General features: G+C 40.1%; 1 protein-coding gene across 6 annotated transcripts in view; it reads left to right on the top strand.

The window, feature by feature from the left end:
- The first annotated feature begins 1056 nt into the window (after positions 1–1056).
- The window catches only part of LOC135110239 (lysosomal-trafficking regulator-like), a 42387-nt gene continuing 28503 nt past the window's right edge, over positions 1057–14940 (top strand). For 2 of the 6 annotated variants that reach the window (XM_064022354.1, XM_064022359.1), the window contains exons 1-8: positions 1098–1236; positions 6723–6808; positions 6994–7082; positions 7319–8222; positions 8770–11862; positions 12231–12411; positions 13438–13539; positions 14357–14517. In XM_064022354.1, coding sequence (XP_063878424.1) covers positions 6743–6808; positions 6994–7082; positions 7319–8222; positions 8770–11862; positions 12231–12411; positions 13438–13539; positions 14357–14517 — 4596 coding nt within the window. In that variant the 5' untranslated portion in view covers positions 1098–1236; positions 6723–6742. Of the gene's footprint in view, positions 1241–1364; positions 1490–1654; positions 2003–6722; positions 6809–6993; positions 7083–7318; positions 8223–8769; positions 11863–12230; positions 12412–13437; positions 13540–14356; positions 14518–14940 lie in introns of those variants that run through there. The other 4 variants (XM_064022357.1, XM_064022355.1, XM_064022356.1 and 1 more) reach the window with 4 other exon arrangements.

The following is a 14940-nucleotide window of genomic DNA, read 5'->3' as shown; positions in this document are numbered from 1 at the left end:
ACGCAGCACACCGGGTGGAAAAAAAAAAAAAAAAAACTACAATGCCGGTCTCTCATAAGGATTTACACGTGTTCAAACTTACATTTGAAACGCAACCCTTACTTATTTTCGCAGTCAGCTAATTATAGAGTTGGTCTGTGCTGTCTATTCAACCTTAAATGAATTCAGATCAACAGGACCAATTATATATGGTCATGTAAAGTCACTTCTCAGATAAATCTTTGACATAAAGACTGCACCCTATAATGCTTGTTATCGATTAGCTATAGTGTGAGATCAGGTTTCTTTTTGTTCGTTAATATATGCATTAATACCACTTGTTATGATCCCTCGCAAGAGAAAGGGACGAGTAGCTTCGCGAGACAGTATGTCATCCCTCGTCATTCTGAAGACGCACAGACTTACGAGAAAAAAAAAAAAAAAGACAACTCAACTCGAGGACACCCCAACCCTCTCAACCCCGTTCTCAATATGAAAAGAAACTAAACCATTCAGCAGTAATTAAAATACTGAGTGTGCATAATTCGCCGTGATTATGGTGATGATGTTTCTTCTCACATCCCTCGCACATCGCTTCGCGATATCGCCTCATGGAACAGATTAATCAATTTCTTGCAGATTCTTATCTTAGTTATTTTATGTTATACATTAGTTGATGGTAGTTAAAACTTGTATTTTTACCGTTTCATTCCTTGTTTCTACTCTGGCTGCAAAGACCGATGATTTTTCCCATCTGTCGCATTTTTCTTGGGAATGATTGAATCTCCAGCTCCCTAAGTTAAATTATAGTTTACGTTTGGTGCACTGTACTTTCACATTAATTTCTGTTCTATATATCTAGTTTATCCATATATTCTAGTTAAAGAGCGTACAATCACCTCTCGCACATTTACAACATCACTTATTTGGACCGAAAATCAACTCCCTTAAGTTTCCTGACTATCTGACGTTAAATAAGCTAACACCAACCCTTTATTGTTATCCCATACACTAAGTTTACCCCTTGATTTAATCCCTGAGTAGCACAGTGTGTGGGTTGGCAGTCTTGTGGCCCGAAGCGGATGGCAGACCTGCGGCAATGACAACAAAGCTTGACAAGTGGCGTTAAAGGTGCGTGTGAGGGTCGTCTGTGCTGCCCCTCAGAGCCCTGCTAGGTGTGGTGGTGCGACGCGCGTGGCTGGGACTCGCGTTACCTGGCCTGGCTCGAGTTACAGTACAGAGATCACCTGACGGGCTGTGAGTGAGTGGCTGGTTTTCTTACACATCCTCCTGGCCTCCTGTCTTCTTTCTTCGCCTGTAACTTCACTAAGCTGCCCGGCGTCTCGTTCTGTCGGGAGTTTGTTATTGTTTTGACTTGCCTGATGTGCGTGTTGTGTTGTGTTGGGCCAGCTGTTCTGCTATGGCCCAGTGTTGATGTAGTGTGTGCAGTTTGGTGGTAGTGTGTGTTGTTACTGATGCGGTGGGTTGCTGGCATCATCAAGTCGTGGTGGTGAGTGGCTTGCGTGTTGGCGTGTGCAGTGTAGTGACCTCTTCTTGCGTTATACGTTTGGTTGAGGTAGTTAATTAGAGTGTGTATGTGAGTGTGTGTGTGTTCGGTTTCAGTGAATTGTTTTGATGAATTCTGTGCTGCTGTGCTCATTATTATTTTATTGTGTACAGTGCGTTGTTGATGTGCTCTGTTTGTCAGTAAATACTGCTAGTGTTTGTATTGCCAGTACAGTACAACTTGCTTTCACTATTTAGCTTTGTTGGTACAGTATTTGTGTGTGCAGCATCTTAGTGTGTTGTTATTGATGTGCTTGGTTTCAGTTATTCATTTATTAGTGTAATATTGTGGTATACAGTGTAATGACCACTGATCAATGCATAATAGTTGTGGTTTGTGTAGGTGGTGCAGTGGTGGCCAGTTGTCTTGCCTGATACAGCCTCTTCATCCAATGTCCAGCTAAAAGTGGGCAAGGGAAGGATTTGCCCAGATATGTCAATCAGGTACTCCTGTCAGGTTAGTGAGCAGCGTGGTACTATAATGTCAGTGCAATGGAGACTGATTTATTGTATCTTCCATTGAGATTTGTCATTAGAGTATACATAGGTATAGGTGTAATGTCAGGTTCAGTCAAGCCTTGAGAGGAAAAAGTGAAGTGAAATGATCAAAAAATCTCTTGCATGGTGCCATAACAACTAAGGTCATATAGTGAAATTACAGATTAAGAGGTGTAGGATTGAAATGTAGTACATTATGTAAGAGGTGTCCATATTTCTTACCTGGTGGTTGATGTGGAGTGTGAGGTGGTGGTAGAGGCAGAGCACAAGGTGACAGATGTGTGTTGATATTGAATTTTTTTTTTCTTTTTTTTTTTACAATGAGTTTCATCATGAAAATTGATACCACTGTGTTGAAAAGGAAAGTTGATGTCTGGTGAGATCATGTTCTGCTGCCTGATGCCATCATGCAACTTTGTAACCACATGAATTTCTCTTTGTTGTTCTGCTGTGTCTGAGGCACAGATATTGGGAAATCATCATAATTAGGAGTGTGTTGAATTATGTACACTATTTTAGAATGGTATTTAAGGATACCTATCTTGTAGTGTAATAGTTAGTGTGCATGATTCTCAGCTGATAGGTCTGGGGGCCAATTTTTTCACTGGACAAGGCAGATGGACAGTCTCTCCATATCCTTCCATATGTTATGTAATAGTCCTTGGATGTATACCAGATATAAGTCTGTCCCCAAGCCAGTGCATTGTCATCAACATTGTCACTGTCATGGTTATTCTAACAGTCAAGTTCTGTGTGTATATGGGTCAGTTTCAGTTAGCCAGTGGTACCTTAACAAGTGTCATGAAAATAATGTAAGTGATTTTTTTCCTGTCCTTCAGTTTTTAGAACTTTTCAAGATTTAGTCCTGTGACTGTAATTAGCTTATTGAGACTGTTCAGCTTCTTACCTCAGTGACGTGCACACACACACACACACACACAAGGAGTTATGTGCATCTGTAAAAAAAACACAGCACTGATGTTCCATGTCGCACAGTTTATTTTCCTCATTATTTTATGAATCTTACCAGCTTGTGGTGGCCCTCTGTCTTGTGTTGTGGTGTTATGCTCAGTTGCTATGTAGGAGCAGTTTTAAGTAGCTGTTTGCTGACCTACTTTATTTTTGCCCTATTGTTGTTCAGCCTTGGATATGTTTATGAGTCCACTGGATGGATGTATACCCTCTTCCATATTCTGAATGACCAGCACACTCACAGGTTTTGACAAGTGCTACAATAAACCCACTACCAGTGGTATTGGTATTTGAGATACTGGATAAAGTGGACCCTTTTAGGGTTTGGACACCTGTTTATGAATTAGATGAGTAGATCATTTATGATTAAGGTGTGTGCAGAAATCTGGTATATGCCATTGCAAACAGTAGTTTTTTAAAAACTGTATTTCACTTCTACATACTGGTTAATGCCAAGATATTTATATTAATTATACAATATTCAATATATAATACTATAATATGTAAAAAAAAAAATCTATGTGAATAAAGAAACATTTTAGTGTAGATGAGTACCATGCATAGTGTTAAACTAAGGATGACTTGGATCTTGAGATATTTTAGAAGAGGTGTCTGTGAAGGTGATCCAATTTATAGAGGGTTTACTGTAAACTATGTAACTTTCCTTGTGTCATTCCTTTTTTTGGCAACAGGTGAGTAGTCTTATCATACAGGGTTAGTTTTTTTTGTTCAAAGATTAGCTGCCCTTGAAATATTAATGTCATGGCCAGAGTGTGGTGTATTGCAGTATAGTAGAGAGAGTAGCTCATATCTGCAGCCACATCAGTTCAGGGTGCAATGCAGACAGATGTACAGATTCCAGAATAATGACTAATTTTATGCCATTATAGATGAATTTCAAACAGAAACAACAAAAACAGTGTGACCATGAAAACATCAAGTAAATGCATGATTGAGTTTTAAGGCATCACAGTATTGAAGTCTGAGACAGGGCAGTTGGTGGGGCACTGAATCTTCAATACAAATAACACAGTGAGTTCAGCACCGAACAGCATCTATATTTGCTTCCAACATTTTGGCGCAGAGACCATACCATTATCAAGGATCTGGGATTAAAAAAAATAAATAAATAAATAAAAAAATAAATAAATAAATAAAAAAAAATAAATAAAAGTAAAAAAGTGTACATATACACATAATTAAGCTATGAATAGAGGGCAGCCTGACATATTATTGTTCAGACTAGGAGACAATTTCTTTAAGTGGAATGATTCTAATATTAAGATCATATGGCACCCTTTGGAAAGTTGACAACATTATATAGCATTACCATTCATATCTTAAAGACTAGGACCAAGAAAATTGTGCTAAATGAACTATAAGCAGCAACCAGTGAGTTAGTCAGGAATTCCAGTGACACTGCAACTTGTGCCAAAAGAATATTTTCCTACCTGGAATTGTTTTTGTGGAGGATTCCATGGAAAGAGCGAGCATATTCCTTGTAGGCTGTATTCAGGGCTTATCCTGTGTGTTCTGAGAAGTAAAATTGGGAAGCCAGTTTTTGAAGCATAGTTGAAATTGGTGCCTTGTGTGTTTCATATCCAAAAGCTTATTATCATTATTATTATTATTATTATTATTATTATTATTATTATTATTATTATTATTATTATTATTATTGTTGTTGTTGTTGTTGTTGTTGTTGTTGTTATACTATGAGAGGGAAAGAAAGTAATGATGATCTATTAATAAGAATCTATTAATAAGAATTTCAATAATATGAATGTAAGAGCAAGCCCTTGTTTTAGTGGTGATTAGGGAATTGATGAGAGAGAGAGAGAGAGAGAGAGAGAGAGAGAGAGAGAGAGAGAGAGAGAGAGAGAGAGCATGTGGTACAAATGAAGGAACTATATATAAACCAGCTATAGTAGGGTGACATTTCTGTCCTGAGTGCAGGGTGTTCTATAATGGGGCCAGGGATCAGTGGTCGTGGTAGTGGCAGTAGAAATAATGACAGTGCTTTCCTGCTTTTTCTTTTTTTTTTAATGTCTGGCCAATAATGCTTGTAGATTTATTTCTAAAAGTTTAGGTGATTGCCCTTTATGCATCAAAGAAGATTTAAGACGATTCAAATTAATGGTTCAGTTTTCCTCGTTATATTTTGGTTTTACTTCTTGCTTGTGGTACATTAGTAAATTACTCTTGAAACTTAAGGTAACTCCTTTCTATTTATCTAAGAAAATTCTAAATTATTCAAAGTAATTTTTCTCATTATACATTTCCTGGATTTATTGGTTTCTTGCTTTTATCTGTAAATTCTTACCATGTGGCTGTTCATGACCTATGAACCTGATACACCTTGAGCCTGATGACCCAAGGATTGCCTATTAAACATACCTATACAGTACACAAAACCTCAAGCATCATATTATTTTAAAGCAAGGCATCTCCCTCTCACTACAATTCCCTCTGAGTCTTGGTAACATCCACTGTGACTTGCAGATTTTTATATTTTCTGGCATAGGTGGAGGAGTGAGTGTGCCTGACTGTTGGCCTGAGCTGGGGATTAGGCTCCACATTCCTCTTTCACCTTGTTGTGTGTGGTGTGTCGCGGCCATACCAGTGCTGCCATTTTCTTGGGTGCTTACAGGCCCCAGATTATTCTCAAGGGAAAAGTGAAGCCTTGACAAGTATCAGCCAGTGTATAGCCAGGACATAGAACTGTGTGGAATTAGTTCAGTTCATGTACTTGTTAAAGGTGCCACAATACTGATGTGTGTGATACAGTGAAGTGAGGGTAGTACAGTTTAAAGGGCACCCAGGTCCCTGCAGGTAATGGCTGTGCTGAAGGTTATATTGTGTGTTGTGTTGCAGTGCTTGACTGGCTCCAGTTGTCCACTTTGTTTCATTCTTTTAAGACTGTTGGAGGTGAAAGGAAAGATACTAAGATGGAGGTTTGAAATTGTGACTGACTTGCATACATGTGGCTGAAACCAGGTATATCATGAATAGGCAAGGCTTACATGGGTGTGGACATTGTTAGGGATTATTGTTACCATGTGTGATTCTGTAAGGTGGAGGAACAGAAATAGGGATTAGGTATTAACATGAAAGATGGCATTATTATTATTATTATTATTATTATTATTATTATTATTATTATTATTATAATTATTATTATTATTATTACTACTACTATTTGTAAAGTCAGGCTTCATGTTCTGCCTGTCATGTGATGCAAGCTGAGCAAGTCATGTGCTTCTTGTTTGTGAAGTCTTCATGTTACTTGTTTCTCTTTTAGTTATTCATTCCATAAACCACTTAATGTTATTGGAGATGCATCACTGTTAACAATTACTGGAGATGCATCACTATTAACACTTGTTGGAGATGCATCACTATTAACCCTCCGGCTCCTATAACCTCTCATCAAGCCTAATAAGATGGTCTGAAGCAGGTGTAATACTGATACACCAGTGGTAGTGAAAGGAATAGTGGAGTATTTCAAATGTAATATATTTCCATCAGTATAATAATCCAGGATTACTCAAGTGAAGTAATAAGTCCCATATTGTCATCAGTAATCAAAAGGCTGAGCTTCTGTCATCTGTAATCAGTTGTATTATTATTCAGCCACATGTTAGGTTACAAAGACTATGTATTATTGTAATGTACAGAAGGATGGGAACATTGCATACTTATTTCAGGCTAGAAATATGATGGAAGGATGAGTGACCAACGGCTGCAGGAGGCCTGGTCCTGCTTTGCCCAGACTGAACCAGGACATGTGGTGGTAGGTTTTCTGTTTGTTGCTGATGCACTTGTATTTTGTAAATTCTTCATCATTCACCTAAATATGTTATGATAGAATGGTAGTGTATACATAGAATGATTTATATGATTTATTTCTAGAGATGAAATTACTTTGGATTGGATTGGCTGTGTACATACTGTGACTGACTTTTCTGTGTTTGTCAGGAACGTCGGAACCAACTTGATGACTTCCTGGGTCTCCTGCTGTCCTCTTCTCGGGGTGAGGCTCCCCTCTCTAACCTCCTACACTTTAGGTGAGTCTGCTTGAAACACTTCTGGAGGCTAACTCTTCAAAATTATCCTTGTTTTATATCATGCTCTTGATGATACCTTGGTTTATACTTGTTGCTTGGTGTTGCTCCCTTGTGTCTCAGGTATTTGTTTTTGATTTTTCTTCCTGAAATCACAGTCCACTTGCATTTCTTGGATAATTTTTGTTTTTTCCAAAGTCACTGTTAATCTGTTATGTTGTGGGGGGCTCTATTTTCAGTGACTTGGGGAGTGTGGTAAGTCTCTTGGGTGGACAGTTCCTGGCTGACATAGAGCACATCTGCCTGGGGTCCGTGAGTTATGACAGCGATGCATCATCCAGTGCCACATCCCGGTCTGTTGGTTCCATTGTCAGTGATGCCTCCAGGGCCAGCGACGGGTCAAGGGGCTGCCGGCCACGGGTCACCAGCACTGCCACCGCTGCCAGGAGTCATCGCTTCACATTTCCCTCTCACCTCCCTCACCTGGTTCAGGAACACCTGCTTCCTGACTCAGATCACATTGGTGAAAACCAGGAGCATTCACCAGAGGCACAGCCAAGCCAGGACAAGGATAGTAAGCCATGGGGGTGCAACTCAGAAAAGGAAGGCAGAGAGATTGCAGGTGAGGAATCAACTCTCTCAGGAGCCTCAAGTCTGCAGATGAAAGGCACAAAGAAGGAAGCTCATAGTTCAAATGTAACACCTACTGAGAATGGCAATGACTCTGGCACAGACCATGGAGAAGAGAATAAGTCCAACAGTCTAAGTCAATCCCCATGTAGTGAAGGCACAACTCAGCCTCCTCAGGACCATGGTAATCAAACCCCAGAACCAAAAAAAGAAGCAACTCTAGTTAGCATCCCACATTCACCCTCACAAGACAAGTCCAGTGGGGCAGAACAAGAGGGAGATGACGCCCCAGAAGCAGAAAGAGACGAGTCCCTGCCTGTGCGTTGCGAGGGACAGGGAGAAGAGGTGCTGCAGTCCCCCAAGACTCAAGCTGAGGAGAACCAGGAGGCAAGCAACAGTGGGAATGACTCAGGACAGGGGAAGGAGGCTCAGAATGCTGCCACCCTCACTCACTACCTCCAGAAAGGCTGTGGTGCCAAGATCCTTGTGGCTCTGGACCAGCTGGGTGTGGTGGTAAGTGTGCAGTCCTGGACAGAGGTTGAGTAGTCTTTTGCTTTCATTACCATTTTACTTCAGTGTTAAGTGTCCTCTGACCTGCTGACATTCGCCTTGCTAAAGCTTACAACCAGTAGGATGTCATCAGATCAGAGGACTCAGAATTGAGGAAAACACTATACACAGTGGAAGGGAGTGCCTCTTATATGATACTGTTAACATTTTAACTATTTCAGAGCTTAGGTTGAATTCAGGAGGCATCCATATTCTAACAAATTTGGGTGATGTGTTTTCAGTACTACCCTTTTGCGTATTAATCACATATTGATTTTTGTAACCAAGTGCTATGATTTTTTTTAAATTAATATTTATTATTATTATTATTATTATTATTATCACCATCATCATCATCATCATCATCATCATCATCATCATCATTATTATTGTTGTTGTTGTTGTTGTTATTATTATTATTATTATTATTATTATTATTATTTATTTATTTATTTATCTATTTATTTATTTATATTTATTTTTATTTACTTATTTATTTTTTTTGTTTCAGGGGTTGACTGGAGGGAGAGAAATCAGTCACGTGCTGGCCTTTATATTTACATTTATGCTCAAGAACTCCTCACTAGACAGTTCAGCCAAGCGAGTTTCAGACAGGATAGACAAGGGTCTCCAAGAAGCACCATTACTCAGTGAAAAGAAGGATCCTGATGATCCTGAAGCAGAGAAGAGCACCAAGAGTCACCTATCATTCAGATTTGTGCCCTCTGTCAGCCTCAGCCTGGAGGACATATTTGCCCCTGTCATACACTTGGCAAACTCCCGCAGCAACTCTGGGGGAAGAAGCAGCAGCCTATCAACTCCCCAGCCCTGGATGCAGTCATCGGTGTCCAAGAGCAGCAGTGTATCCAGTTGCCAGAGCTTGAAGAAGTCAGGAAAGAAGAGGAGAAAAAAATACTCTATGTCCGTTCCGTACGTGCAGTCAGACTCTGAGGGGGAAGAGAACCCCAAGAGGAGCCGCCTGGGGAAAGCTCTCGTCAAGTTCACCATGAACCCCAACGACTTTGATTACTTCACCCGGGTTGTCTACAGTGACGATGAGAGGCGCCCTGACACTGACTCCATTGGGAGTGTTGTTTCCCAGAAGGACAGGGTTTTCATCAGTGAAAGCATTCCATCTCTGTCAATGGTTGAACTCTTACAGTGCATCATATCCATTCAAATACAGTTGGCAATGCATGAGGCAGAGCAGAAGCACCTTTCTTCTCCTCTTCTGGCAACCCATGACATCTTACAATTTTCCCTTGATACCTTCACTTCCATGGTGTCTGAACTGAAGCAGAAGAAGGAGAATACTGGAGACCTGCAACTTCTGTTGTCTTGGATGCTTAAGCTTGTGTTCTCATCAGTTCAGAGGTTTCTAAAATCTAGTGAGTCATTGCACAATGTGACTGAACTTGGAATTATACCAAAGCTCTTGAAATTAGTGTGTGTTTTACTGGATCTCAAATTTGATGCTACCATAAGCAGTGATGCTCAGAGTGACAGTGCAGCTATTAGTAAAGATTCTGAGAGCAGTCAGTTTGATGCAAGTAAAGAAAGTTTGGCTCTTGAGATCATCATTGGCCTCCTCTTCTTGCTTCAAAGCTGCACTTGCCTCAAGCTGGAGTGGAAGGAGGTTCTAGAGTGTTTGCATCTTCATATTGTGTTTCTGCAAAATAATGGAGCAGAAATCATTAAGAAAGTTGTGTTGCATAGTAAGTCATTATCACTTAACAAAAGAGCTGAGATTCTGGACTCCATCAGTCATTTAGTGATGTACATGAAGTTTTGGAGGGAGGACATATATCACTCAGAGAAATGTGATAAGAAGAGCCACAGGTTTTGTGAATACCGAACTGTTCAGAACCACCATTCTCGAGTGTTTGGAATAAATGCAGAGAACATCAAAACAATACACCCTGGAAGATGCATGATATCAAATTTTTCTGACATTTTGCTGGACTGTTTTGCTGGCAGTAAAGAAGCTGAACTTTCTACTTGTGCAATAAAATCTCTGTCAAAGTGTGGCTTGTGCTGCTGTATGAACTCCAGAGGAGTCTTGAGTAGACTGCTTGAAGATCTTCCAGAAAGAATACACCATGTTGTTACTTTTGTGACCCTGTTCATCGAAAATGTTGTGTGGCGTGACCTGAGTGGCCTGGCCGTCACTGAGCCAGTCAAGTGCACCTTCTGTCAGAAGCTGAAGCAATCAGACCTTGGAAGTAACCTGCTGTCTAATGATTATGCTTCAGATGAGTCATTCATGTCGAGTTTTGTCACTAAAAGCAAGAGCCCGTATCACCAGTTTCAGGCTCATGACAGAGATGGAGCAGAAGCACATGTACAGTATGCTGTTTTTTGGGAAGGTCTTAGTGTTTACATAAGACTTCTTGAAAGTACAGAAATCAGTTCCAAGATAATCAATCATATAGTGAGACTTGTCTGTCAGAGTAACACAGATGTCAAGCTGGCATTGTGTGACCACTTGGTTGTCCCGGCATTGACACAAATATGCAATGAGGGCATAATGAAGTACATCAGTAGAGAAGGTCATGAAAAGGAAATATTACTAAATCTTATAAAGTGTCTCCGACTGACATTGGCTGAGTCAGGTGATGGAAAACTAATGGAATTCCTGAATGCATACGGGCCGGGACTCATTGCCGAGTGTAAGGAAATTCAGGGCATAAAACATGAGACTTTTCTTCTGTTGTGTAATACTGTCAAGAAGGAGCTGAAGATGAGACCAAGTCTGCTGGTCATGGGAGAAATGGATGAGGAAAGTGAAATGGCCTTTGCCAAATTATTTGAATGGGAAGTTATTGAACAAGATGAATTCTGGTCTGCCTACTTTGGCATGAAAGCTGAGGAAGTTCGCCAGAAGTTTTTCATTCGCACACAGCAAAGCACAGATAACAGTGGAGACCACAGTGATGTGGCCAGGTATGATAGAAATAAAACAGAATGTGATAGTGACAATATAACCATCCATGAGAATGTGGCAGCTAGTTGTTATTCTAAAAGTGATTCCAAGGAAGAAAGTGTGTCAAGTAGAAAAGCTGAGAACTTGATGATAGAGAGTACAGAATTTGGTGAAACTATTGGTGATCATTCAGAAAGCTCAGAGGAAAAAGAGTGTATTGAAGAACAAGTGGAAGGAGAGACAGAGAATGTAAGATATGAGGAAAGTGACAAAGATCTTGCTGGTGAGCACATAGACAAGGCAGCCACAGGTCACCAGAGGGATGATGAGCGGGGGGATGCTTCGGGAGATGAGACAGAAGAAACAAATGAGGAGAGCATCAGCTGTGAGCCCGAGGCAGAGCAGCGTGTTGGTGATGAAGTGTTGATAAGAGAGAATGGTCATATGGAAACTGAGGAAAGCATAACCCTCCAAGGACCTGCCAATGAGAGTTCTTCTGCTAGCGAGTCCTTCCCTTCAGAGAGGGGCAATGAAGGGACCATCCAGCCCTCCAGCCATTACTCCATGCCTAGAGGGAGACAGGAGGCAGCCGATGGTTTAGGGAAGGTGAAAGACAAGTTGTCACAGCTCAGGGAATCTCTGGCATTCACTTCACAACATTCACAAGAAAGTGGCTGGAAGGTAAGCAGTAATGGAATATTTGTAGAGGAAAGTCATTATCATGTACCTTTTAACCTTGTGAGGGCATTCTGTACCATATGAGATTGTGCTCATTGCCTTTATACATTTGCTTAATCCATTCATAAGTAATGCAAAAAGACGCATTGGTAAATGTGTAACTGCACCACTATTGTACCAAGGACAACTTTTATTAGATCTTTGGTTGCTTATAGCCACCAGACATATGCTAGTAGGTAGATTTGACCTTGCAGCACTGAAACTAAAAACCACATTGCTATGTTTGGTTGAGCTACGTTCATACATTTTATAAGTTCAGAAGTCCTGCAGTGATTAGATTTTAGTGACACTTCTCTGTGTGTGTGTTGCAGCCAGTCAGTGCTGACACTCTGATTGAGAAGTACATAGGGCTGGGGGAGCTGTGGGCGGCAGTGACAGAGGTGCTGCAGACAAGCACAGAGTTCCAGGTGTTCTTGGCGGGGTCTGCCGTGCGCTCCCTGGCCGCCCCTATGCTGGTTAACATCACGCAGGACCTTGCCCGCTCCTCCTCAGGTCAGTGGTAGGAGGGCTCGTGTTGTGGAGTCTTTGTCCCTGCACTCTTGGTCTGTTGCATGTGTAAACACAGTCTGCCATTCATGTGTGGTTAGGTGTTTATTTAGTAATCGGTCTTCATTTTACTTTTTATTTCTTACCTTTCATGTAGTGCTTACTGAATTTGATGGCATATAAGACGCACCTTTTTTTCATAAAAATGGCTAAAAAAATCACCCTGCATCTTATATGTGAATGTGAGGCCTCCCATAGATTTAATTTTGAAATTTCCTTCACCCATACACCGAAAGATTTACACCCACCATATTATAGGCAAGGGTGCTATATCGTATTTTTGAACCATAATATGATATAAGGAAATGTTGAAAATGAAAATGCAGCCTGTTCAGTGACGTGCCAAGTGTGTTGTTGACGTCTCGGCAGCTGGGTTGTGTTTTTCGCCTCGCCTCTGTAACTCAGCCACTACATCTGTTTTATTACTGCAATCATGTAGGATTTTTTTGCTATTGTGATTGCTTGCTTTTTGTTCTGCTGTACTGTTAGCTAGCTTTAAACATTACATGTTTAAATACACACACAAAAAAAAAACTTTTTCTGAATATGCCCTGATGAATTGGGAGTGTCTTATATGCCATCAAATATGGTAGTTAATTGTTTTTTTTTTTTTTTTTGTCATTGTTTTTGTTGCTTACATTTGCTTTTTTTGTTCAACAGTTTATCCATTAAAATTCTTTTACTCTTTGCATTTTTTGTTTTTATTTTTCTAAGGTTGATTTGCATTACTTTTAATTTTATTTTCTATTTTATTTCATTTATTTTTTTCCTTCTTCATATTATTGTCATAAATTTAGTATAGACTTTTATTCTACAGATTTATATATTTTTACTTCTTGCTTCTTATGAATTACTGTCACTTTTTATTTATATATTTAAAAAAAAAGACATGAACTTGCTTATTGTAATGTTGTACTGTGATTTTTGCTGTGCTTCTGATCCTCTCTAAAGCAGTAGTGTTGTGTCATGCAGGAACAGTGGGTATGTCTAGTGTTGTGGTGGGACAGCTGCCAGTGACCTTCTCCCTCATGCAGTCCCTCCTCACCTTCATCATTGTGACCTACCCTTATGCAGGTGAGTGGACGATGCATTGAGGATGCTTGAGACAGGCTTTTATTTCCGTTTTGACATTTATCTCAGCTATCTTAACCCTTAACCTGCGGGTGTTAACTACAGTGCACAGTGGGTGTTTATCACTCTAGGTACCTCTTGATTTGCTACCCATCCTACCAATATCTACATTGTCTTCATTCCTACCTCATCATACACCTTGAGATATGCATTTTACAATTATTTGTTAATCATTAAGATATGTTTAATAGGGGTGAAAATATGATTTTGCTGGCATGAGGAGAGGTGCCACAAAACATGCCCATGGTCTTATGGTTAAACAGGCTGTAATGCAACTTATTGGGGTTTTCAAGGGCTTGAGACTTATCATGACTACTTGTAACAAGCCCCAGTGGAATTTATTAAGATTTTCAAGGATGTGTCCATGATTCTTGGGATAGTTAAACAGGGATTCTTCATCAAGGAAGGAAATGCACATGAGAACCTGACTGTTCTTTTGTGTGGCCATTGAAAGTAGTCTTTATGAGAACAAAGGATTTGAAAATATAGGCCAAAGTTAATGCACTGTTGCTCTTCAATACATTAGTAAGCAGGTCAGACTACCACATCTATCTATCTATCTATCTATCTATCTATCTATCTATCAACCAGGCCAGTAGTCTCACACAGGGTGGCTCAGATGAGGCATCACACATTCACACTCATCATTCACACTCAATTCCATCAGCCATGGTGGAAAGGAAACTGCTACATAATACTTTAAAATATGCCTGATCTTATGGCTCATTTTTCATTGTATTTATGGCTTTACCCCTACCAGGCCTGCATGTGGAGACTCTCCTGAATGAGCTGCGGTCGCCTCTGCTGCACTACTCCCCCAGCACCTGTGGGGACGTGAAGCACCTGGTGTCTGTCATGCTTCAGTGCTGTGTCTTCTCCAGCTCCCCCAGCCTCACCTACACCCTGCCACACCCTCCACAGGTCAGCACTAATGGCTGCTAATCCCAAGCTGCCCTCATCCCATGTAAAGATGAAAGGATGGAACATTACTAAATAACATTTACAGTTCTGCCATTTATTTGTCATAAGAGGACTAGTGTGTGTGTATTGCATAGATAATACTGACATAATGACCAGTTGCACAGTTTCCTTTATAGCTTTTGACCAACTTACTTTTGTTATTAAGAAATAAATAAGCAAAGATGCTATAAGAATGTTTACAAAGACACCCATGGCTTCTCGTAAAAATTGCTAACAATATAACAAACTGGAATAATGTGAAAAAGTTGATATAAAAGACAACTGTTTGTTTATGCAAAAATAGTGATGACAAATGAATACACCATGATTACATAAAAACAGTGATAAAACAAACACCAGTTATTTGATATTAGAACAGTGATG

Source organism: Scylla paramamosain, chromosome 20, assembly GCF_035594125.1.
Source record: "Scylla paramamosain isolate STU-SP2022 chromosome 20, ASM3559412v1, whole genome shotgun sequence".
In the NCBI taxonomy this organism is placed as follows: domain Eukaryota; kingdom Metazoa; phylum Arthropoda; class Malacostraca; order Decapoda; family Portunidae; genus Scylla; species Scylla paramamosain.
The sequence above is the reverse complement of the archived record's forward strand: the minus strand, read 5'-3'. Positions and strand labels throughout refer to the sequence as shown.